Here is a 25,651-nt window from a genome sequence, read left to right as displayed (position 1 = left end):
AGAGGTTTTTTTTTGAGGGCTCCATCATGGAAATAGGTGTATCCCGATGACAGCATTGTTAGCTAGCTCATGTTAACTCATTTTCTCGTGTTATAATGCACAGAAAAAGAGGAAGAAATATGTGTTCATGTTTCAATAAGGATTATGAATGATGGGCAAAATCGTTTCAAAATATATATAACTGTATTAATATAATATTAAAATACAAAATATTGTAACTGTATTCTGGTAAGATTTGTACTTTCATCTAAAAAATAATTGTAATATTATGAGTGAATTTCTAATAATATTGAAACAGCACAGGTCAAACTTTCCCAGTCCAGTCTTTAGTAAATGATGTTTTATGATTGTGAAATCTAATCTTCAGATTTTTAATATATGCTGAAATGATTGTGTAGTGTGGGAGGTGCAGGTTGGGATAAAAAAAAAATAAAAAAAGGAAAGAATGGCGGTGTGTTCATGCAAGGATGGTTATCTCTACTTCATGCTTATTTAAGTATACATACAGCATATCCCGGGACGGGTTTTGGGGGAGGGCTTAACCCCACAGGGGGAGTGTCAGCTGTCCCATGTGACCTGTTCAGTGACAGACTGGTGGACAAAACAAGACACATGACAAATCTGGCAGGACTCGACACACGTCTGATGTGATGTGGTTGGGGCTGTTTGAGACGTCACATGACGCGGGGGCGCGAGGGTTTTTACTGCGTGAGGAAGGACTGACGACTTACCTTTGACCTCACGCCTCTGGATGACTTGGGGGCAGTTGATTGATCCTTTTTCGTGAAGTCAGGGTTACTTTTGGATTTCATGATATCTTACAAAGACAGAAATAAGACTTATGTCACTTCAATGGATTGAGTAAGACCCTCAAACAATGCACAACGATGAGCCAATTCAAGAAACAATACAAGCAGTTGATGTTTGCTAAATACAAGGATGAAGAGTCTTGAACCAGTCATGATGTGCTATATATATATCACTATATTGACACTTACTATGGTACCCATTATGTCATTGGATGCTCATATCACCTCGTACTTCGGTACATGACAAAAATAATATAAAAAAAAATAAAATATTTAAAAAAATCTTTTTTTTAAATTAAATTATACTAGGAAATCAGGAAGTGAACAAATGTAACAGTTACTGATTGTAAAAGTACCAGATGGAGGGGTAGGATTTAATAAGCTTTGCTTCTTCCTACTCCTTTTGGACATGTGGAACTGTGAACTGATTATGGGATGCATTCAATTGTAATCTGATGCATGTTCAAATGAAATAAAACCATTACCATAATCTTTGTATCATGTGTTTTCCTCATCGTATTAAAAGTTTAGACTTTTCTCATTAGAATATTTCATTAAGTTCATATTTTAAGTAATATTTGTAGTACTTTTAGATACACGGCTTACCATATCCAGACGTAACGGCCCCATCAACAGTCCTCTCCCCCAGAGCTTCAGTGGCGACGAGCAGCTTCTCCTTCAGCTTACCAATGTCACAGTCCGCCTTGGCTTTGACAATGCTCAGCTCCGTGTAGATGTCTTTGTATCGGTCTGTGGCGTACTTCTTGTCCTGTAGGTTTGACATACAGCGTATGCAGTACATGTCATGTCCCCGAAGAACAAAAAGAGAAAGCGCCTTCTCTGACCCTCAAAGCCGACTGCAGTTCGTCCTTCAAAGAGTGGATTTCCTGTTTAAGATACTGTATTTCCGACTCCTTGATTCGAAGCAGCACCTTCAAAATGGCAGGAGGAGAAGAAGATGAGATTAAAAAACTATGGAAGCCGGAGTGTGAGCCTCTTATGGGACATACCTCCAGTTCGTACACATCTTTACCCTGCGTGACCGGCGACAGCGCTGTCTCGCCGCTGAAACACGAGCGCATACGCGTGATCTCCGCGGACAGGCGGTTATTCAGTTCCTGTTGGACCACACGGAGATAGTCACAGATGTCATTGGGTGTGAAGGTGCATGTGTGTGTATTGTAATGGTAATGGTTTTATTTCATTTGAACGTGCATCAGATTACAATTGAGTGCATCACATAATCAGTTCACAGTTCCACATGTCCAAAAGGAGTAGGAAGAAGCAAAGCTTATTAAATCCTACCCCTCCATCTGGTACTTTTACAATCAGTAACTGTTACATTTGTTCACTTCCTGCTTTCCTAATATAGTTTTTTTAATTTTTTGTCATGTACGAGGTGATATGAGCATCCAATGACATAATGGGTACCATAGTAAGTGTCAATATAGTGATATATATATAGCACATCATGACTCTTCATCCTTGTATTTAGCAAACATCAACTGCTTGTATTGTTTCTTGAATTATCTATATCAGCAAGTTTAGGTATTTGTGATTTTAGAAATAAGGAGTTAGTATGTTCTCTGTAGGCGGCATTATGAATTATCCTTACTGACCTTTTTTGCAGTACATTTAGCGAGTGAAGATTTCTTTTATAGTTATTAGCCCATATTTCCACACAATAAGTAACCAATATTGTAACCTGGTTGTGGGTGTTGAGCTCCTGGTTCTCTCTCTGACACTGCCTGAGGGCCTGCCTCTCGGCCTCCAGGGCCTGAGCCAGATGGGCGTTCTCCAGACATTTCTGAGAATACTGCTCGGAGAGAACCTCCAGCTCCCTCTGGATGGACTGCAGCTCCTCCCTGGATAGATACAATGACCCCTAGTTGTTGGAGCAGTTCCCTTTCATAAAGCAATGGCGCTACAAGAAAACCTACTCGTATTGTAACCGCAGCTCATCGATATCAGAGTTCAGTCCACTAAGCTGGGAGCGCTGGGTCTTCTCCAGCTCCTCCTTGTGTGCGTTCTTCATAGCTTCAATAGCTTGACATTCAAGGAGACGGTACTTTATAGGTGGACAATTTAGGGTGAAATTAGACAATTTGTATACCAGCGATAGTGGCAGCAGTCTCCTCGGCCAGAAGCCTCTCTCGCTCTTCTACCAGTTTGGAAATCTCCCTCTGATGCTGCCTCTGGAGGTCGTCAACCACCTTCTGATGGGTTTCTTCCATTGCTGCAAAGCCGCGCTCGCACGTGGCCTGGTGACCAGTAGATGGAAGAAACTGTGTTATAAATCTAGGGAAAAAAATGTAACCGATTCTACTTGAGTACATCTTGTATCACGAGGCTCAGGCTAGTCATGCAAGATCACCATAAGCAGCGATGCAAGCCCTGTTATGCTAGTTAGGAAGTTAAAGTAGTGCAGCAAGCCAGCACAGGCGAGAAATGAATATTCTAATCGTGAATGCAAGGAAACGGTCAAATAACATGATTGATGGTTATTAAACGATCATTGTGCTTCACTGTATGAGTTTGAGAATTTCTTTGTCAATATCTCTCAGATTTGAGTTAGTTTTTGAGTCGAATTCATTTAACGGGTGCCAAATGGTTACCATGGCTATGTTCTCATATATATTCAAATACTTCAGATTGCTAGGATAAAAATGAAAAAAGAAAAACCTTAAGACTTTCAAAGTCTCTCTGGTATTTCTCCCTCAGGCTGGCCACATCTCCTTCCAGGTGCTTGTTCTCTAGTTCGTCCCTCATGCTGTTCATCTGAGTCTCCAGTTCCTGGATCCTGTCCTTCAGAAGGACCATGGTGTCCACCTCCGACATGATCTGTACACCCCACTTGTGCCCTTGTTCCTCCTCTTCCATCGGCGCTAAGGCCTCAAAAGAAGCCTGGTGGGACACCTCAGGGTCTTCTTCTTGGGCATTACAAATGGTGTCCTCATGCTGGGACTGAACCTCGACAATCTCCTCTTTGTAGATGTGCTCAAGCTGAGAGATTTTCTGCTCAAATTGTTCCTCCAACTTTCTCACGTGACTCTGGTGCTGCTTCTTCATGGTGTCCATGTCCAACAGCAGATCCTTCAGTTGCTGCTGGCTGTCCGCCGTGGCCTCCACCAGGGCCAGCTCTGTTGAGGCCCGGTCTTTCTCAGCGAGGTTCAGCTCTTGCTTGTGCTTCTGCTTCAACTCCTCAGTTTGCATCTTAAAGCGTTCTTCCAGGAGCACCAGCTGCTCTTGCTGTTGTGAGAGTTGGTTAGAACGTTGGCTGACTTCACTCTTGAGAGTTTTGTTCTCCTTCTGGAGAATGGCCAGTGTTTGAGAGAAGTTGTGACGCTCCTCCTGAAGGGATGTTTGGTACTTCTCATGGATGGTCCTGACGCTGCAGGCATGCTGATGCACCAGGATGTCCATGTTCTGATGCGCTTGTTTACACCAACCCACGTTTCGGTCATGCATGGAGCGTAATCTGCACGCCACATAAGCCACCTGAGCCTGGATGAGGGCTTCTCGCATACAAAGAGAGGTACTTGTGAAGATATGAGATGTTTGGGGCCCCACGAGTGCGTTAACCATTTTAGCTAGTTCAGGATGGTTACCACTGCTTTGTATTTCTTCAGCGTACTTATAGAGCTTCGCCGCTTGGTGTTGGAGCTCGGTCACCAAGCTGTCATGGGCATCTTGAAGAGACTCCATGGACTCAACACCACAAGATGGGACCTGCTCGGCAAAATGTCGTTCTATGATTTTTTCGGCAAGCTCACGGGCATCTTGCAGTTCGATCTGCTCTGTGTACGGGGCAAGTTCAGGCGGGCAAATATCAGCCAACTTTTGTTTGCCGAAGCCAAAGTTGCTTTTAACTTCTTTGATCACACTTTTCAAATCGGACCTTTTGGAGGCTTCAATAATCGCCTTCAAGGCAATTTCTCTTTGCTGCAGATTGTGATGAGCTTCAGCCAGCTCCGCTTTAAGTTGCCTGAATTTCTCTTCGTAGCAAAGCTTGAGATTTTGAACGGAGTAGGACAGTTCTGCTTTGATTAAGGTATTAAATATAGCTGATGTGTTTATGTCTGCATCAGCTGCAACACTGGACTCCCGTGATTTGGAAACATTCGAACCTTCACACGGTGTCGCCTCTTTCTCAAGTTCCTTCCAGAACGCATTCTCCAACATCAACTTCCTGGTCAAGACATCGGCATAAACTATAGCTAAACAATCTTTGTCTTCGCTTTTAATGTTCTCTATGTCCTCCCATATTGCAGTCAGCGTCTGGACAAGGTCAGACTCGGAGGAGTGAACCAGCAAAGCCATTTTATTCAAAACAAGTGCCTCAAAAGAAAGTGTCTTGGCAAAGAGATCAATTGCATCTTTATCTAAAGATTCTGACGTCTGACGGGGTGCGGGTGATGGTTCTTCCAAGGTCTTTTGGCCATGGAGGATATACACTGAGGCACTGAACAGCTCATTTTCAACCTCCGACAGCGAGTGAAGCTGTGATTCAGCGGTATCGTGAGCGCCGGATAGAATAGCCTTGACTTTATTTCGACTGGTTTCCACACATTGCATGGCCTTTGCATAGGGATTGTTTACAGACGGCCCACAGGCACATTTTAAATCTTTGATCTCAACCAAATTGAGATCTTTCTTGGACACATCTTCAGTATGGATGGGATGCTGCTCCTGTAGATTCCTAGTTAGATTTCTCAGTTTTTCCTCAGTAGTGAGCAGTTTAGTTTCTAGAGCATGTACAATGGAGATAAACTTCTCAGAGTCGCTAGCATGTGGGAACGGGGTATCTGGGGGAGAAAGTGCTTCAGCTAGATCAAAGTCTTTCTGGTTACCTACTTGTCTGGTATCGTCAAGAGTACTGCCCATATGGCAACCATCTGGGTCATCCAAGTCGATGTATTTTTGGCATTGGATATTAGAAAAACGGATTCTTGGCCTTTTAGCTTGAGACTCCTTGTCATCTGTTGAGTTTTCCATTTTAGCCGCATTGTGTGAAGAAATAACACGTTCCCGTTTGCTCGGTTCTTGGACTTGTTTCCTCCCTGAGTGTAGATCAGCGTATCCCAGTTGCAAATCCCTGAGGTGCTGCTCAAGCTCTGCGATGCGGTCCTCTGCCACCACAAGCTTGGCTTTAAGATCTTGTTCAGCACTGCCTAGCTTAACTTTCTCCACCAGATCTCCACTCATTTGACAAAGAAGGTCTTCCTTTGCTTGCAGCTTCTGTTCAGTTTCCTCCAAGCTGTTGCCAAGTACAGTCATTTTAACAAGTGCCTCTCTCAGGTCCTCCTCTTTGCGTTGCATCAGTCTTTCATACATTTCCTTCGTCTGCCGGATCTCTTCCTCTTTCTCTCGGAGGAATTGGCTCATTCTCTGAAACTCCTGGGTGGCCCTCTCGTAAGAGTTCTCCAGAGAGCAGTAATCTGCCTCTTCCGTTTCCAGGCGATTTTGAAGCTTGTTGACCTCTCGGTCCGCCTCTGCAATTTGGTTAAGGAGCTCCTGACATCTGCATGTGAGCAAACCTCTCTCTTCTTCTAGCCTGCGTACACTCTCCCTCAGTGACTCTACCGTGTTGGTCTTCTGGGCAAGCTCCTCTTGGACCTTTAGCATTTCCTGCCTGTATTCAACTCCTGCTGAAGCCTGCTTCCCTCTGAGTAGGGCCTCCACTTGCTGTTCGGCCTCGAGCAGCCGGCCCTCCGTGCTTTTCTGTGCCGTTTCAGCTTCGGCTATTCTCCTACACAGATTTTGTCTTTCCCTCTCGTGACTCTCCTGAATGCTATGCTGCTCTTTTCTCAGCCGTTCTTCCTTCAGCGCCTGACCTTCCTCTGTAGCAACGAGCCTCGCAGTCACCTCTTGTAGTTTCTCCTGTAATCTCTGCATCTCTCTGGTGTGGTCTCGCTGCAAGGCCTGCTGGTGCTCCAAATGCCTAAGGGCCTGGTTGCGCTCTAAAAGGCTGGCCTCTACTTCACGGAGTCTATCTTCACTGTCCTTCAGCTGGGCTCGCAAGGTGGCCTCGCTGTGCCCATGCGCCTCCTCTTGTTCCTTTGAACGTTCTTGTTCCAGCTTGAGTTCATTGCGCATGCGGGCCACAGCTTGTTCACTTGCCAAGATTTCAGCCAGTGCAGATGCCAACTTGGCCTGCAGGGCCTGGATATCGGCCTCGTGGTGGTCTACTGCATCCTGGGCTTCAGTGTAGCTTCTCTTTAGTGTCTGAATCTGCTTTTCAGTGAGGTCCTGTTTGCGTTTTTGGGACTGTAATTCGCTCTGCAAGTCTTGGTTGAGCTTGTGCAAGTGTTTCCATGGCATTCTGTGTGGCGAGGAGGAAGGGGGTGTTGTGTTCTTGAAAGAAATTGATAAGACAAATTTGATTAATGACACAGCTTTACGTTCCCTCTGTGATACGGAGAACCACATCTCTCAAATTTCTGCTATCAATCTCGTTTGGCAAGATTTCTTTTTTTTTTACCCTCATGAACTTCCACTGTGCTTTTTCCAGGTGATAAAACTGAACAAACACACAACAAATTGTACTGTAAACACAAATAAATTACCATGTGTGATAAGTGTACATTTGACATACTCCTGTGATGTGGTACTATAATAATGTGCATTAGTTTCCAAAGAGATATTAGTTCAAGTATGCATTTCTCCAAACCCAAAATACATGCATAATACCCCAGACACACCAAGCACAGACGGAACAAAGAAAAAAGCACAGTGCAAGGTTTCTTCATCAAGTTTCTTACCTTAAAGGTATGGGCATCCGGTCAAATCAGTTATTTTCCCAGGAGATGTGAAACTCCGCAACAAAAATTAGTACAGCTCATGCTAGGAACACCACAACCATGCATTTCAGTTTTAAGAGAAGCACCCGCGCCAGTTAGTAGAATCCCATACCATGTTCATAATACATAATAAGCAAGTACACCATGAAACTCATTGCTGCCAACGAGCCATCGGTTTTACTTGAAACGATTGACCTGTACCTGAAGGACATAGCCCTCTCTGGCACTGTGTTCTTTTCCTAGTGCATCTTCCAGCTGCTCTTTTAAAAGCCTGTTCTGTCTCTGCAGTTGGTCCAGTTCTTTCTGCTTCTGTCCCAGCTGACAACAGAAATAGACACATTTTATTACATGCAATGTGTTTACACATATTAAATGCACAAACCTCTTTGTCTAGCAGTGCAGCGAGCTCATGTGGAGGCAATCTATCCGGGTTCCCTGACGCAGAGGCGATGGGCACCTGCTTCTCTTCCCTTAGAGGTGTTGTTTCAACCTGATGCCATCGCTGTTCAATCTCTTCCTGCACCCCTGAGGTTCCTGTGAACTTATCTTCCTCCACATTGTGAATGGCGGTAAGGTGGTCAACCTCCATCTTTCCTTGCTCTTGACGTTCAGGTATGGGTGGCTGTGCTGGCGATGTCGTGTTTAACGTGGAAGTGACAGTATCAGTATTTGGCAAGTGGTTTGCACCAACTGTGCCCCTACTGTTATTCTTTTCCGTAAGTTCCATTGTCGAGGGCGGGTGAGTGTCTGAGATGCAGGAGGATTGAAGGGCCGAGGTAGACACAGGAGAGGATGACGACGAGGAAGGAGAAGAGGAAATGGAGCAGCAAGAGGTGGAGGTTGTGGAAAGGGATGAACTGAGGTCAACTGTGTCCGCTCGCTCCTTCACGGGCTTGTCTGTCTTTTCGATTTTGAACTCAGACCAGTCAAAAGTCTTTGAGCGGCCCTCCCGTCGGCGCTCGCGGACCCTGCTTTTCCGAGGCTCGGAGGGAGGCGTGGAGGCACCGCTGCCGGTTGGCTGCCTGTGGCCATCGGTCTTTGGCTCAAGACAGGGGCTGGGCTCAGATGTGATCTGTGGACAAGAGTCCAGCAACACCTGAGCTTTTATCTTCTCTTCAGGGAGAGATCTGAAATGAAATAATGGCACATCTTTGTAATCATTGCATCACGGATGCAATACAATGCAACAAGCTTTGTTAGACAGAGCGTACACATAACACAATGTTGACAGTGGAGCACCATTTAAAGGTGCAGGTAAATATGTTAAAAACATGACAATACACAATATTAGACAAATGACAAAGCATTAAAATCCACTCATGAGGCACACTGTATTGGGCAGAAATCACCTTTAGTTTTTACATTCATAAGCTAAAATAAGGGCTGCACGGCGGAAGGGGTTAGCGCGCAGGCCTCACAACTAGGAGACCCGAGTTCAATTCCACCCTCTGCCATCTGTGTGGAGTTTGCATGTTCTCCGCATGCATGCGTGGGTTTCCTCCCACACTCCAAAAACATGCTAGGTTAATTGGTGACTCCAAATTGTCCATAGGTATGAATGTGAGTGTGAATGGTTGTTTGTCTATATGTGCCCTATGATTGGCTGGCAACCAGTCCAGGGTGTACCCCCTGCCTCTCGCCCGAAGACAGCTGGGATAGGCTCCAGCACCCCCGCGACCCTCGTGAGGATAAGCGGTAGAAAATGAATGAATGAATGAAGCTAAAATAAGTCTGAAGCCTTCCTTAATGTGAAGAATATACTTGGTATTTGCAATTTGCAGCACACCGACTGGCACAATTCCAGTTACAGGCAGGAGAGGTCATGTGACTGACTAATATACTTTCATCACATAGTGTTGAGGATGTGTCAGAGGGGAAACAAGATGGCACGGTGCTGAAGAATGAGAAAGCGGTATCTGAGGTGAGTGTATGTCTATGCAGAAATGCCAAAAATATCACACCTTCTGTCCTTGAAGGGATCAGCCCAAGAGACAACTCACTTTATGACTTGCATCATGTAATATATGTTTTGAAAATCTTTAAGGTAAAGATCTAAGTTCTAAGAAGGGTTATTCCAGTGCATTGACGTGATTACTGTTTGGCTCCACAGTGGCCCAACTCACAAGGAGACATGACTAAACGCCACATGACATAGGGTAGGACGACAAACACGCTGGGGCTGACATTGCTGAGCAATTACATCACTGTTACAGGGCGGAGGAGAGGGAGGAGATATTCAACACACAAGCTTTCCAACCTGGGCTTCAGTACGGATAGTTTCAGTGAGATGTTTTTCCTGGAAGCAGGTTGTAAACACCGGTTGGGGGAGGAGGAGGAGGAAACAGAGGGTAAGGAGGAGAGAGGGATTAAGTTCAAGTAGGTGAGAAAAGCAGCGCTCGTATCTGCCGGCGGTCAAGTGTTGATCCTCTCTGGGTATTACCGAGTGACATCGGGGGCAATGGTGGGTCGAGCATTCTTCATGATGGCCTGAATCCAGTTGCGCCGGATTCCGGAGGTCATGGCTGACAGGGTGCACGCTCCTTCTTTACACTAAAAAACAAACAAATCAGAGAGGGTATTTAGTTTGTCTTTGACAACACATTGCAGTGTCACCAAGACTATTAAATGGCACATTAGTAGTTAATATGCATTCCATTCCATGTAATGTGTTGTGCAAACCTACACTGCATAGCCGAGCCGTGCAAACTAGATTGTTGCACCTTGTGATTATTCACCCTACTTTGCACAGAAGTGACTTCAGCAGCTTGCCGAGGAACAGTCTAAAAATATACTCATAGGTTTTATGCCCAACTATTTATTTGGCACATAGACAGCAAATTACTGTGCCATGCTAGAATCTTGTGTCACAATCACAAGCAGCCTGATTACACTTGACAATGTTGGTCATATCACCTCGTACTTCGGAATGTGACAAAAAATAAAGTAAATAAAAATAAATACAAAATAACAAATTAAACTATATTAGGAAAGCAGGAAGTGAACAAATGTAACAGTTACTGATTGTAAAAGTACCAGATGGAGGGGTAGGATTTAATGTGGAACTGTGAACTGATTATGTGATGCACTCAATTGTAATCTGATGCATGTTCAAATGAAATACAACCATTACCATTATTACCATTACAATAGGTGTGAAACAACTGAGCTATGAGATGTTGAATGTAACTCCTTAATATCCCAATGTGGAGAAATACACATGGCTATTACAACATCAGGAGCAACAAGTTTGGTGGAGAAGCTGGAATTTAATGGCTTTCCCAATTACAACCCAGACACAGTGCTCCTATACTGGGATATTATATTGGAGACTGAAGGTTACTATCAATCAGCCACTTCCAGCCTCTTTGTGGTGAAAAGGAATTGTGGGTTTAAACACTGGAGTTCTTCGCCAAAGACAACGATCACCTTCGACTACACTATTTGTGACATTGTCCAACAAATAGCCACAGACGCTGCTTATAGCAAATGTAAACAAAAGATAATGACCTCATTGCTAACTATTTGTATGGAAAGTTAAAACCAGCAGGAAATAAAACACTGGCATCCAAGAGATAATATTCCCATTTACAGCAACTATATATGTCCCAAGAGCTAAAGATGTTTAACAGCCAAGAACAGAATATCCTATAGTGGTCTTACAGTACACATATACCGATTATGCAGGATGAGTGATTATGTGGGTTCACGACGGAAGGTGAGGCTTCAAACGGCTGAGGCACATTTAGACTATGGTGTCACAGAGAGATGACAAGTCATGTGACTTCCATCATGGCAGACAAAAACAATCAGTTCAAAAAGAGAAACAGCAAAACCTGATACCTTAAGTTGCACCACATGCTGTCTAAAGCTGTTTATAGGTTGGCAGCATACAGCGGAGCTAAACTGTGTCGACAATGTGTTCTGTCCTGACGGCTGATAAATGACGCAAGACAATTGATGACATCGATCAACACTGACCAGGATTTGGAAGCCATAATTCCTCTGGACGGGAAACTCTTTGACATCATAACATGTTGACAGATCAATTTCACCATCTAGTTGTGAAGCCTTGAGAAATCAATGGAGAAAGCATTAATTCACAACACAATAAGAAATGTCTAGGAAACACAGAATAGAATAGATGTCTTACCTCCTCAGCTATTGAGTCCTTGTAGTACCTCAGACTCTGATCTGTGAGAACAAACCAATGTTTCTTCCACTAAAAAGGGAAGGGAAAAAAAGACCTAATATGACTTGAAATAGTCCACTATGTATGTATATGAAATGACTTATCAAACAGACAGATGATTACCATTCCATCTTCATACAGCTTGGTCATCCATCCTTTTTTGAAGTTCAGCAGATCTGGCTGCGGAGAAGACAAAACCATTATTCCATATTCCAGAGTTGTAAATATCCCTCATCTATTATGTAGTCAATGGCAGTCAAGTGACTCCCTGTTAGTGGCACATCAGGAAATGCAACCGACTTCTCAGTAAACTGCTACGTGAGTGCAACATTCAGGTCAGCACCTTAGCTAAGTAAGTGTAGGTGCCAAAAGGTGACGGCAGTTCAACAGACAGACTGCTATGCAAGCTGCTGCACGATAAAAGCTCTAGACCATCTAAAAACAACGCATCCCAACTAGACCTGCGTTCACACGACGATACCTTGTTTTTGTTTAGCTTCATCAGGTGTGGGGTGACCGTCTGGCAGAGAGTCATTGTGACAGCTAACTGCCTTCAATGCATGTGTTGACACTCTGGGTTCTCTCCTAACTGGAGAACGCAACGCTCAACTGCGGCTGCCTCTGTGTCGGCTATTTATAATCAGCAGTAGCAGTGGCGGCAGTGGTGTCAGTGTGTGAGAGTGGGTGGGTGGGGTTCCTGGCAGCTGCTGCTCAATCGCAGGGTCCAACCACAGTGACTACAGCGGTCTCCGAGCAGACCAGAGGACAGGGGCTGACGTGTAAGAGTCAGACCTCAGGGAAGACACCTTTGCAACATTAAGCAGCTTGGTGGTGACTTTAATCCCACTTGTAAAGGGTAAAGATACAGTTACGGGTGTTCCGATTGGAATGAGTAAACAACAGATATGGTAATGTTCACATCAACTGCTGGTCACTCTGCCAATGTCCATGAAAATACAACTTCGAAAGTTGCATTCCAACCATGTAGAGAAGAGAAACACTGCAGGAACTCACAGTCATTGAGGACTCAGTGACTCTGCGGTCAAGTGACTTGGCCCTTCTTGAGTTTGCAAAAGTCGAGCTGGACACATCAAGGTCCTTTCCTGCATCCAGTGACATGTCCTAGAACAATAACAACGTCTTAGCCCCTCTGGGAGGTCACTGCATTTTAATCTTAATAAATAAACCATAACATACATGTTTGTCCACATAGCGTCTCTCACTGCGACCTTGTCGCTGTACATTGTTGACCCTTGATGACAGCTCGCTGGAGTTGCATGTGTCCATGCGCTCCACATTTGGACTCTCTTCAAATCGGCCGATGACTTGGGAACGCCTAAGATAGAGAACGTACTGTGTCGCTAATTGGTACACTACAAAACCGAATACATATGTTAGATGTCGTTGCCATTTGTGGTGACAAATCAAATATACCTGCATACAAAAAGTAGTTGTTTGATCATGATTATTATGGCAGCAGGAAAAAAGGTACAACACTTAAAGGGGAACTGCACTTTTTTTGGAATTTTGCCCATCATTCACAATCCTAATGTGAATAAACAAGCTAATACGAGCTAGCTATAATGCACATCATTGGGACACAGCTACTTTTGATGCTTAAAGTACTTGGTTCATGCATGATCACAGCATGTATATAAAACGTTGTTACACGTTTTTTTAGAGGGCTTCAAAGTCAAAATAGGTGTGTCCCAATGACTTGCATTGTTAGCTAGTTCATATTAACTCAAGTGCAGTTCCCCTTTAAAGATGAAAAAAAAGATCAATATCCATGATGCGTGTTATTGTGTGCATAAAGCATTGCTGTTGATGCACTGCATTCATACACAACAATGACAATTTGATTCGGGACGTCATTTTAGACTACTGCTTAGCCCCTGCTATGGAAAGCAATGTGCTAGATAAAATAAAAATAAATACAAAAAAAACTAATGAAAATGACTAGGATTTGCAGTAGTCGTAGCGGCAATGACAACTTACAGCAGCATTACATCCAGGCACTGAAATTAGTTCATGTGTGGTTAACTGTGTGAATGTTGGGGATAAAAAAGGTGGGGGGACATATGTCCACCAAGAGCGTGTTTACTGTAACAAGAATGTTTGCATTAATATGTGTGTGCTCCCATGCTCCCAGGCAAAGAAGAGATGAAATGATAGAAAGCAGGAATCAGCGGTGACCAGCAGGAAACAGCATTGGAAGAGAGGTGGAAGGGTTGGTTGAACATGAGCTCTGTTCAGAAGCCCCTGGAAAAGATCACAACAACAAAACTGATCTAGCAAAGGCAGCAAGAGAAAGAGGCCCACAGAAAAGAAAGAAAAATCGTTCATAGTACAACAGGGCAAGATATTGAAATGCTGTGACAAATGGACTTGATGGTTTTGTTTCATTAATGATTTGTTATCATCTTTCTCACATTTTGATGTAGGATATTCATGCCATGCAATATTGGCATATGCACTCACCTGCGCTCCTCTCCAAACAGCCGAGCCACCTCTTCTCTTCCAGGACTCCGTGTGCGTGCTCTAAGCTCTTGGCGCTTTTTCTCAGAATGAAAGGCTTCGCGGTAGGTCAGCCTGCGAGCCCGCGGCACATCTGACAGCGCCGCATACTCCCTGCCTGAACGACCAACTCTACCTCCTCCACTACTCACACTAGCAATGCTCCCTCCACCACCGCTGTGTCCCTCCCAGGTGGGAGTAGCACTGCTGTGTTCAGAGTCCAATGAGCTCTGGGAGGAGCTGATGGTGGAGTAGCTGGGGGACACAAGGGCACCTGGAGAGGGGAGAGGGTCTTGGGAGTGGGGATAGGGGCAAATCGGGGGTTCGGCCTCAGAGTTGTACCTTGGACTAGCAGCTCCTAAAGAACAGGAGGATGTTGATGAGGACAGGGGCAGATTGTGGGGTGGCTGCAGTGGTTGTGGAGAGGGCTCAGACTTGGTCTTCTCCAGGGAAAAGTAACCACTCTCCACTCGCACTTTGCGCCCAGAGCTCATTGTGCCACCATCTGTAATGAATAACAATCAATCAGTAACACTGTGTGTAGTGTACACAGATGTTCAAGAACGTGAAGAACATCAGCCCTAACCATCTTGAATAGTGATAGTGGAGTCTGGTTGGCTCTGACCAAGCTGGCTGAGACATGAGGCGCTGCGGCTGCATGGGATGGTGGCTCGACACCAACGATGCTCCTCCTGCCACAAAGTTGCACGGCTCATCGGTACATGCTCAGCACTGGCAATGCTGCTGGGGAGGCATGGAATGCTGCCGCCGCCGCTGCTGCTGGTCACTGTCACCTTGGCGGGACCCGGCTCCTGAATAGGGGTTTGGGATGGAAGGAGTGGAAGGGAGGAGGAGAGGAAAAAATGGGAGGCACGGTCACAACAACACTAGAGAAAAAGAAAAATGGACAGAAATGTAAAACAATGCGGGACCAAAAAAGAGAAATACAGTATATAATGTAGACACCCTGCTCAATGTAAACATTTGGGAAATAGCCTTGTACATATAGCCACCCGATTAATGAATGATACTGTATATGGACAAGGAGTATTGAGAGTATTGCTGCCACAATGTTGGAATCATATTGACTGCCTGAAGATTCAGGGGTCAAGTCCAACATAACACCTGATGAAGTAATTAAATTTTTAATTTAAAATTAAATTACATTTTTTTAAATTAAATTTTATTTGATTAAATGGTGTGTCCCAATACTTTTGCTCATATGGTGTACAAACAGATCGAAATTAGCAATGGATTCAATTGTTTTGAATCACTTTCATTTAGGAATTCCTAAAAGAAATTAAAGTTGCCCAACAGCCTTTCAGATCCAAGACCCATGACCCGTATTTCCAAACACCACCAACAAGCAGCAGCAGACAAAAATCATATTTGGTCATTTTTCCTATATTGATTACTATTGTTAAAAAGATCTAATCTGGTGAAACAGGATGGTAAAGCTAAACTCACTGGGTGTCCATTCATGTCCTCAATGGAAAAACACTGGATTGTAGTTACTCCACCCTGCCAATCAATCACAGAAAGCTTTCATCGTTAACATGTGGTATGTGTAGAGCACTACCTAAAGTGTTATTGCTTTAAGAAATATTCTGATACCGCACACTACTTTCAGTTACATTACATAAAAATGGGTTTAATGTTTCATAGCACAATGCGGAAAGCAAACAATTTGCTGCACAGTATGTGTTTACATTTTACTGATCTCAAATACCCAGCAACAAAAATGACATAGCTACTTAAGAGTGATTGTAGCATTTTTGCTTTGTAATATATATACATACATATATTTAGTCAATATTTTGCACATTTATGTGGTGCAACTATGCAGTCCAATAGGACACAGGCGAGGTCGACACAATGTCAGCGCTGTCTCTCTACAAATGAGTGTTGCATAATTCATAATTCAACAAACTAAGCCTAATTTAGGGTACCGTCATTAGTGGGACAAGACAATGGACCTTCTGATGGACATTTGTGGACACCCACTGCAGATTATGGAAGGTCAGTATCACAGTGCGGGTGGGCTAAAAAGCCTACGCAACGTATGGAGCTATGGTGGCGATAGCTATGCATACACCCTGTGGTCAGTCCTCAATCTGCTATGCAAGTGCCAAAAGGCAAATGGACAATGGGAGGAGTGAAAATGAAGCAAGAACATTACTGTGGAATAAAAGTTTTTGAAAAGTAGATGCACTACCTGAGTGGGTGGATCCACCTTGCGCTTTTTCTTCTGATTCTGCTTGTTTGTTCTGGGGTACACAGTCAGAGCTTCCTGCCAACTGTCACAAGTAAAGGTTCCAGATTAATCTATTATTATCACAGAAAATAAAACATGACAAGGCATGATGATGACAAGCACAGTCCAGAGCAGCCAGCAGGGGGCAGAATAGCTTTAGCAGCCAAGGTATCACACTGTGGTCTCCTATTTTCAACTTGACCCATAACACAAAACACTAATACCCCCCCCCCATGTCATGTTACCCGCAAATAATTCTCACAAATGCACATACCCGTTGATGATTTCTTTACACTCAGCACGAATGAAGTGCTCTTTTTCAGGAGTCAGTATGCACAAGGAGTTCTTTTGACCTGTCCTGGACTCTCCATCGATGACATCAGAGCATTGGTTCATATTGATTGTGCCCTGGGGAAGAGTGCTCGGCTGGAAGACAACAGAAGGACATGGAGGAAGTGCTAAGAACTGACTTGTTCACAAATCACTCCACATGATGATTTCACATAATCCAGCAATGTGCCAGAATTGTGCCTGTGAGTGTTTCTTGCCATATGTGTTATAGGATTTGCAATGCAGATCTGTACAGATGACTTTTGATAAAGAATGATCAGAATGACCAACAAAATCATTCAAACTCTTATGCTTTTTCCACTTTTTTGACCTACAAATGTTGTTAGAATGTAGTATTATCTTGTTAAACTATGCCTAAATTTCAGATAATTTGTTTTTTGTTTTTGGAAGAGAGCTTGTTTTTTTTTTTCCTAACACTTCTATCTGGGCGTTCCCGGGTAAAAGCTGTAGGCTTGTCCTCACCACGTGCACTGCTGTTTGTCAAAGATTTCACTATAATATTTGTTAAGGTTTGAACTTGCCTAAAAAGGTAAACATCAGGCAAAAGTGGTTGGAGTTGCGGATTCCTGACCAGCAAGAGAAAAATATGGGACTGATGTGCGAACATCGGTGAAGCTGGACTATCCCCCAAACTGTTGCTGTAGGCAAGCTGAAAGTCAGGCGTCTCCAACCAGTAACTCATGAGCTACCAGTAGCTCCTAACCCTTTTTCAAGTCGCTCTCCAAAGGGTTTATTCATTTATGTGAACTCCTACACAGACAAAATTAAAAAGTGGCGTTCGGCAGTAGTCTGGAAGTCCTAAGGAGCACTTGGGAGTGTGACCAATCACACCAGAGTGGGTGTGCCCAGAGGTGGGCCGTGAGTGGAACAAATTTAAAACAGACAGTTTTGAAATCCAGTTGGAACAGGTGCATATTCTGGAAGATCTAGATCTAGCTTTCTAGCTTTTGCGTTATCGTGTCGTATTGTGTCCACAAGTCAATACGAACGGCTCAAAAATGAGCATAAGAAGTCCCTTTCAAACTCAAAATGATTTGCTTGAGGAAAGGAATAGAAAAAGGCATTGGTGATGTTATCCTGAATCAATCTGTTTCCATAGTTTTACAAATAAAATGAAAATAGGGCAGAACAAGCTTTGTTTGAATAGTTTTGGGGTTCTTCCGTCACTGCACTACACATATGGGAAAAATTACAGCTCGCAACCACTGTGCTGTCTTGGTGTAGTACCAGCCGCAAATGATAAATTACAGCCCTCTGTGCATCGGCGTGTAGGAAAGAGACAAGATTAAAAGGCATCACACACAACTTGGCCAGTGACCCAATAAATCAGATTCAGGAAACCCATTTGTGCAGCATTACCGTGGTATGACAGTACCAAAGCAATTAAAGCCTGTGGATAGCCTCTGATGTGGCAGTAGGAGTCAATACTTGATGGTAATCCTTCCCGGAGGGCGGTTTGCCTAAGTGTGTTGACTATGGTTCTGTGTAAGACACTTAACATTTCTGAAGTCTTTCACATTAGACACCATCTCAAAAGGCTCACATAATAACACTGATCGGCAGGGGGGGTGGGGGCAGCATGGTGCCAGATCAGCAAGTGAGATAGTGGGAGCGACTCACTAAATCAGCCGGTGGACTTCTTGCGCCCATAGCTTAAAAACCAATGAAGGGCTCTCCACAAGGTGAGAGGCCAACAACAGCTGTACTTGACAGGTAGCCTGACAAACAGACACCGGGACAGCTGGGCGAGGGCCTGGTGGGCCTGCTTCAGATTGCAAAGGGGAGACTGGCGTCAGCTTGACCTGAGAGCCCTGTCACTCTCAGACCTGGTGAGAGGATGGAGGTTTGGGGACTGAGAGAAGTGGTAATGTGGATTAGGAATTTCAAGCTGGTGGTGCTCAACGGGAGCAGCAGTAATTGAATGGACTATGAATGTTGACTGTTTCTATAAACAAAGCGAGAGTGCATTGCCCATGTGGCCTTAACCTTGAGATGAAGTCAGAATAATTTATTTTTTAAGTTATCATTTTGGGAACAGTCGTACAAGCGGCTTATGACCTGAGATTTTAAATCACAGACTTATTATTAACAAAAATCCATTATAATAAGACTTCTGCGTTTATAAACTGGCTGTGTGGTTGTATAGATGAGTTTATGTGGAGAGCAGCACGAGACTCCTCTCACACGTGTGCACCCTCCCAGGACAGGCTTTATGTTAGCCGACCAATACACTCCCCATATTTCGAGGCAGCCAGGACAACATCCACTCCCCAGACCCAGGCCTCAATGAACCCACACCTCTCTGTCACCTATCCCAGACCCTGTCCCCTCTCTGTGGGCCATGTCTCGCCACAATGGGCCCTTTGTGCAGCAGCATCAGTTCACACAATGTGGAATTGTCAGCCGCCAAAGTCCACAGAACCACTTCTCGTCAGAGACAAGAGATTTTGTGATCAGTGGATATTAAGACATCTTTTCTGAAGTTGCTCAGACAATACTACAGAATACTGACTCCAGAGTCACAAAACAAATATGAATAAGTATGCTTGCAAGCGGGACAAATATCTGCTTGATGTGGCAGCGGTCATTTCAACATGTTGGCTAGTTTTTGCTTTGTAAAGCATTTTCTTATTGTGTAACAACATTTTGATTCGACAGTGTAGTCCTATGAGAACAAAACAGAATTTAAAGTGATAAGTGAGTCACAGACATCACACTCTCCAATCTGAAACATTCTCCTAACCAAAGTTATTAAGCTCCAAACACCTGTATGTTGATTGCAAACATCTGTGCAAACATTGGTGTCAGTTGTCTCGACTCTGTATTACTCTTTTGCAAGGCATGTAACAACAGGCTTCCTTTAATAGGTTCCAAGGTCATCACCCAGCACCTACAGTCACTCGCCTTTGTTGTGCAAGGACAGCCAGCATGAAGCAACCATGATGAGCTGGCAGTGCATCATCCTGACTCATGAATATGGCAAAGGAGTCGGGTCTCTTCGGGGTCCAACATCCTGCTCATTACCGATAACAGTGAACGTGCAATAAAACATTCCTTAGCAACCAGGACAATAGAGGTAAACACATTTTTGGATACAAGTGAACCCACAAGCTGCTGTGGGGGAAATATCCTCGGGTGCCAGACGGCTGGAGTCACCTTTAAAGTAGCTTAGAGAAACTGTCCTCTTGTAATAGGCATACACCTAAACAGATGTATCCCACAACCAGGACAGGGTCATCATAAACAAGGTTCCAATGTATTAGTTCTTAATTATTCCCAGCATTAAGGCAACTTTAAACTGTAACACTAGTGTAATTACGTTAATCTCGGCTGTAACATGCATGGCAACCACTTGCTGTTGAACAAACATCCCAGACATAGGACATCTTCGTTGAAGAACCACACAAATACACCTTACTTCATTGGCATGCATTCACATGCAGGGCTTACATAGCAGCAGTAAAACCTGACAGATGAAACCTCATTGCATACATTTAAAAGCAGCTATTTCAGAGAATGTGGATGGCAACAGTGCTGCTCCTCATTATGGAGAACAGCGAGAGGACGTGGGCGGTTTAATGTTGACTGTTAGGTCAGCACAGACAGAGATGGCAACGCAGAGGAGGAGGAAGAGGATGGAGGTGTTGGAGGATGAAGATTGCAGCATCATTATGTCCAAAACGGCTGATGCAAATGTAAAAAAGGCAAAATAAACCAGATGAACCCCACTGAAATAGATGGACAGCTGGTTGTGCGTGGGCCAAGCTTGCACACTGCATGAAAAGTGCAAGCTTTCGAAATAAGCTTTAGGAAATGTCTCAGAGCTGAGAAAAGAGAATGGGACATTTCATTGCAGATGGTGAGTCGACAAACAGGTGCTACAATGAGCTTCTGTCCTGGTGTCTGTTCACACTCAATGTCTCAACAGAGATTACGTGTTTAAGTGGTTGTGCGCTTTCCCAGACTGATAATCTTCCTTTGCTATCCAACTCTTTAATATGACAATGTTTTTCTTGATGCAGCCTAGCTGCTCAGGTCTCTCTAGATTATGGTAATGGTTTTAATTCATTTGAACGTGCATCAGATTACAATTGAGTGCATCACATATGTAATCAGTTCACAGTTCCACATGTCCAAAAGGAGTAGGAAGAAGCAAAGCTTATTAAATCCTACCCCTCCATCTGGCACTTTTACAATCAGTAACTGTTACATTTGTTCACTTCCTGCTTTACTAATATAGTTTAAGTTTTTTTTTTTTTTTGTCACGTACCGAAGTACGAGGTGATATGACCATCCAATGCCATAATGGGTACCATAGTAAGTGTCAATATAGTGATATATATATAGCACATCATGACTGGTTCATGACTCTTCATCCTTGTATTTAGCAAACATCAACTGCTTGTATTGTTTCTTGAATTGGCTCATCGTTGTGCATTGTTTGAGGGTCTTACTCAATACATTCCATAGTTTGATTCCACATACTGAAATGCTATGGCTTTTTAACGTAGTCCTAGCATATAAGTGTTTCAAATGTAGTTCTTCCCTGAGATCATATTTCTCCTCTCTTGTAGAGAAGTACTGAATGACATTTTTAGCTAATTGGTTATTTTTAGCCTTATGCATTATTTTAGCTGTTTGAAGATGAACTATATCAGCAAGTTTCAGTATTTGTGGTTTTAGAAATAAGGAGTTAGTATGTTCTCTGTAGGCGGCATTATGAATTATCCTTACTGACCTTTTTTGCAGTACATTTATTTAGCGAGTGAAGATTTGCTTTTATAGTTATTACTCCATATTTCCACACAATAAGTAAGATATGGTAGAACCAGAGAGCAATAAAGAGTGATTTCTGATTGTTCATACAAAGTGTGCATCCAAAAGCAAGGGGCGTAACTCCTATTCAGGATTCAATCTTTTAATTTCTCCTGGCCTCAAGTTTTCCGGGTGAAATGATCAGAACATGCAAACATGACATAACTGGACCAGTTTTCTTATCCAATGGAGTCTCTTCCAATATCCCCCCGAAGACAAAACCAGAACCACTAATCCTCCTCCACTGCAACTAACACTACCACCCACACTGTGCCACACTTGCTGAAAATAGGCCAAGGTGATAAGCAATTTATTTGATGTCTTTGGTCTCTGAGGCCCATTTAAGGCTGTGTGTGTGTGTGTGTGTGTGTGTGGGCAAGTATGTGTGTGGTTGCATGCAGCTTTAATGCTAATGAGCTGTTTGTCCATGCCTGTCTCCGACAGAGTGTGTGGTTCCACACATGCAGACGATCCCTGCTTTCTGCTACATTTCATTTGTCAATGTCGATATTTTCGACAATATTTAAATTTTTTCCCATAGCTGCTCTGTTCATCTAGCCAGCAGGTGAGAGGCAATGGGAAATTTTGTTTCTTTCATGTCATGTTTAGTGTTCATGACACAATTTACTGTTAGAACATCATTAAACATGAAGTGCCAATTTTCAAAAATTTAGGACCTCTTACTCTTTGCTACTGTAATCATTTTAAACATCGCTGGGATCAAATCCAAGGTCAAACTTTTCTTGCTAATAATATCGTAACAGCAGCGCCCTGGGAGGAACAGGTGGTTGGCTAGGAAGGCTGCTGAGCTTAGGTGAAAAGGTTGAAGGTCATCCAATACACCTGTCAGAATTCTAAAAGATATTCTAGTGCAGCTGCCCCTCCTACAATCGGTTATGAGACAGCAGTATCAGGCTGGGTTACAGCTGGACTTTACCCAACCAAGACTCCGAGGGTAATGGCATGACCCATAACAACTGTCCCAAAAGTCAAACACTCGGCACAGAAGAGTCCAGTTGTGGCAATGACAATCACACCCATAATGCAAATTGTCATTCATTCATTTGCATGGTCTTGATAGCTGCACTTTCCTAATTGGTACCTCTTGGTGTCCCTCCAGCTGCCCCACCATCACACACACACACACACACCCGTAAGCACACTCGTCTAGCCCAGTGTTTTATTAGTGCCTTTCACAGGGCTGGCTTACCCCTCACCCCAACACTTTAAATAAAACCTTTTGTCAGTGTCCTGGTCGAGTTTAGATTGAACTGAGCAAAGCAGTCGTAGAGGAGGCTTTGTAGAGAGAGAAGTTGCACAACACCGCCACAGCACCAAAGATTTATTGGCCTGAGCAAAATGGACTGAAAGACAGACATACAAGTGGCTGGCAAGAGAGAGACAGAGAGAGAGCAGACACAATGATGGGAAAGTGAACCAGGGGGAGTAATAGGATAAGCAAAAGGTGACAGCCATGTCAGCTAGAGCCATGGACGCTGGCTTTAGCCAAAGCCTTGCAGAGCTAGCATGTCACTGTATGATGAATGGCTCCTGGGAAAAAGAGAACTAAAAACCGAGAAGCACAAACACTCTGGAAAACTCAAAAAGACCACCTCACCCAGAAAGGGTTGCTGTTCAGATCTATCTATGGTCAGGTTGAATGGCATTTACAGCAGAGTGTCAGCCAAGCCTGATGATTACAAGCCCTATGGCAAACTGTTCCCATGGTTTTGAGGCCTTGGGCGATGCGAACAGTGACCCCACTGTAATCCATGGTTGTTTACATTCCAGCAGATCGGTTACTATTGGATTCATGAGGAAGGAAGGGCAAGGGTTAAAGAAGACTAACGCACCATCCCCTCTGTACAGCTAGCAGATGGTTCGCCCACAGGACCCGCACACTAAGTTCCCCTTTAAGTGTCCCTAATTCAGTAGGTCTAGGTGGTTGGTCTTCGCTAACTCCCAGCACAGAAAGCCTGGAGGCACCTATAGACATCCTACTCATTCATCTTCTCAAAACATTCCAAATCAAACATAAGACAAAAGCCCATCTAAAGAGCTTAATCTTAAACACCGAGGGGGTACAGAGGGGTACATTGTTTAAGCATACGATGGGGTTTACAATTCTGAATGTAAACACTAGTTAGGGTTGCATAGGCTCTCGTCTGTAAGACTTGCAGAGGAGAAAGCACAATGGTGTGTCTCAAATTAAAGAAGAATGCACAAAATGGGAAAAGGAAGTTTCTCAAAGCTCTGTTCTTGGACAGTGCTCGAGGGCATGGGTCCACTATTTGAAGTAAACACAGGAAATTAATTGAGCTAACATGAAATGAGAAGGACTCCAAGAGCTAACAACGCCATGAGAACACTGCAGTGAAATAATTCAAGGGTGGAATTATTTGATGAATTGATGTGCACAAACGTGCCAATTAGCCTAAAATGTGGTCAGTGGCAGCTTAGCAGTGCATGACTAATGTAGCGCAGCTTGGACAAGCAGCTATTAGAGTGTGGGTGTTGATTATTTTAACTCAATGACATCACGGATGCCGCAGTGGAGTTCTTAACACCCACCTGAGAGTTCTGAGCACAAAGTACTGTAACACAGTTGTGCAGCCATTTTTCATCAGTAAAAGATGATGACTATGAAGATATTGTCAAGTTCATTAGTTGTTTAGCACGTGGAAAGATTGACAAGATTGTACATATCAGCTATATCAGCTCCACTCTAGGTTTTCTGTTTACTTCACACATCATTTTTTTACAGGAGCATGTCAGGTTTGGTTAATAACCTTAAACCAGTGCCTCTCATATAGTTGGGCAGACCCCCCCTGGGGAGCTGTCATTTCAATGCAGACCTACCAACATGTAATCGGGCAAAACCAGGCTGCGATGTGGACGGCACAGGCCACACAGCTAGGAGACCTGGGTTCAATTCCCCACTCCGGTTTCCTCCCACATTCCAAAAACATGTTTTAGGGGGTCAGAGTTAATTGGCGACTCCAAATTGTCCATAGGTATGAATGTGAATGTGGTGTGAATGGTTGTTTGTCTATATGTGCCCTGTGATTGGCTGGCGAGTCCAGGGTGCACCCCGCCTCTCGCCCAAAGACAGCTGGGAAAGGCTCCAGCATGCCTCGTGAGGCTACACGGTATTGAAAATGGATGGATACCTGAAACCAAAGATGAATAACATCAGATCCCCACGCAGTCACCATCGGCTTAATTGCATCGAATAAAGTGTAGTCTTGCTAATAGAAAAAAACACCACATCGAGACTTCCAGTGAGTTATAAACTGACTCTAAGAACACCTGTTCCTGACGGACTGTGCAGTCAAGCGCCCTTGATCACAGGTGCACAGACATGAACACACACACACACGCAGGACAGCACAAGTATTACTCTGTCCCATCCCAGTCTCAAGACACACACAAAAAAATGTCACATTTCTGAATGAGAAAAGGGCCTTCTACAAGATTTCATAAATTGCAATCAATTGCACTTCTGTTTGTGTGAGCCAACTTCTATTCCTCCATCGCTGCACACAAAAGGGCGAAAATGATCCAAAACCCGAATCCCCACTGTATTGCCTGTGCTATTATTTTTCTGATAAATTCACCACATGGTGGCACTGTTATTGAACCCCGAGGTTTGACCCCGTAAGTAAGATTAAGTTGAAATTTCTCGCACAACTAAGTATGCTCACTGTAACGGTGAACAATGAAAATATTTTATTTATAAATAAGGAATCCCGCTTTGAGGACGTTCACTTATCACGGTCGGCTCTGGAAGCAATTAACGGTGATAAACGAGGCATTAGTGTACTGTATGTGCTTACACTCCGGGAGCCACAGGGCATTTCTGTTTCCTGTTAAAAGTCTGTCACCGCACAACTTCCAAGCTCTGCATGGTGCCCAA

At 43.8% G+C, this 25,651-nt stretch overlaps 1 protein-coding gene across 7 annotated transcripts in view; it reads right to left on the bottom strand.

Annotated features, from left to right (window-relative positions):
- Positions 1–25,651, bottom strand: part of mpripa (myosin phosphatase Rho interacting protein a) — a 38,370-nt gene that overhangs the window by 2,727 nt on the left and 9,992 nt on the right. The window contains exons 4-26 of one of the 7 annotated variants that reach the window (XR_009120747.2): positions 16,844–16,995; positions 16,531–16,612; positions 15,783–15,836; positions 14,902–15,202; positions 14,280–14,820; positions 12,996–13,134; positions 12,813–12,920; positions 11,922–11,978; positions 11,760–11,828; positions 11,588–11,677; positions 10,050–10,159; positions 9,867–9,905; positions 7,992–8,736; positions 7,811–7,927; positions 3,492–7,163; positions 2,923–3,070; positions 2,750–2,855; positions 2,515–2,674; positions 1,820–1,927; positions 1,655–1,741; positions 1,416–1,578; positions 732–817; positions 507–591 (exon numbers count right to left, since the gene is read on the bottom strand). Coding sequence is in view for 6 of the 7 variants with exons in the window: in XM_058061468.2 (XP_057917451.2) it covers positions 732–817; positions 1,416–1,578; positions 1,655–1,741; positions 1,820–1,927; positions 2,515–2,674; positions 2,750–2,855; positions 2,923–3,070; positions 3,492–7,163; positions 7,811–7,927; positions 7,992–8,736; positions 9,867–9,905; positions 10,050–10,159; positions 11,588–11,677; positions 11,760–11,828; positions 11,922–11,978; positions 12,813–12,920; positions 12,996–13,134; positions 14,280–14,820; positions 14,902–15,202; positions 15,783–15,836; positions 16,531–16,612; positions 16,844–16,995 (7,134 nt within the window). In the remaining variant the exon portion in view is untranslated. The remainder of the gene's footprint in view (positions 1–506; positions 592–731; positions 818–1,415; positions 1,579–1,654; positions 1,742–1,819; positions 1,928–2,514; positions 2,675–2,749; positions 2,856–2,922; positions 3,071–3,491; positions 7,164–7,810; positions 7,928–7,991; positions 8,737–9,866; positions 9,906–10,049; positions 10,160–11,587; positions 11,678–11,759; positions 11,829–11,921; positions 11,979–12,812; positions 12,921–12,995; positions 13,135–14,279; positions 14,821–14,901; positions 15,203–15,782; positions 15,837–16,530; positions 16,613–16,843; positions 16,996–25,651) is intronic. The other 6 variants (XM_058061468.2, XM_058061471.2, XM_058061473.2 and 3 more) reach the window with 6 other exon arrangements.

The sequence above is a fragment of the Doryrhamphus excisus genome, unplaced genomic scaffold, assembly GCF_037039965.1.
Source record: "Doryrhamphus excisus strain RoL-2023G ecotype Guam unplaced genomic scaffold, RoL_Dexc_Guam_v1.1 HiC_scaffold_24, whole genome shotgun sequence".
Classification (NCBI taxonomy): Eukaryota; Metazoa; Chordata; class Actinopteri; order Syngnathiformes; family Syngnathidae; genus Doryrhamphus; species Doryrhamphus excisus.
This window is presented reverse-complemented; position numbering and strand designations above follow the sequence as displayed.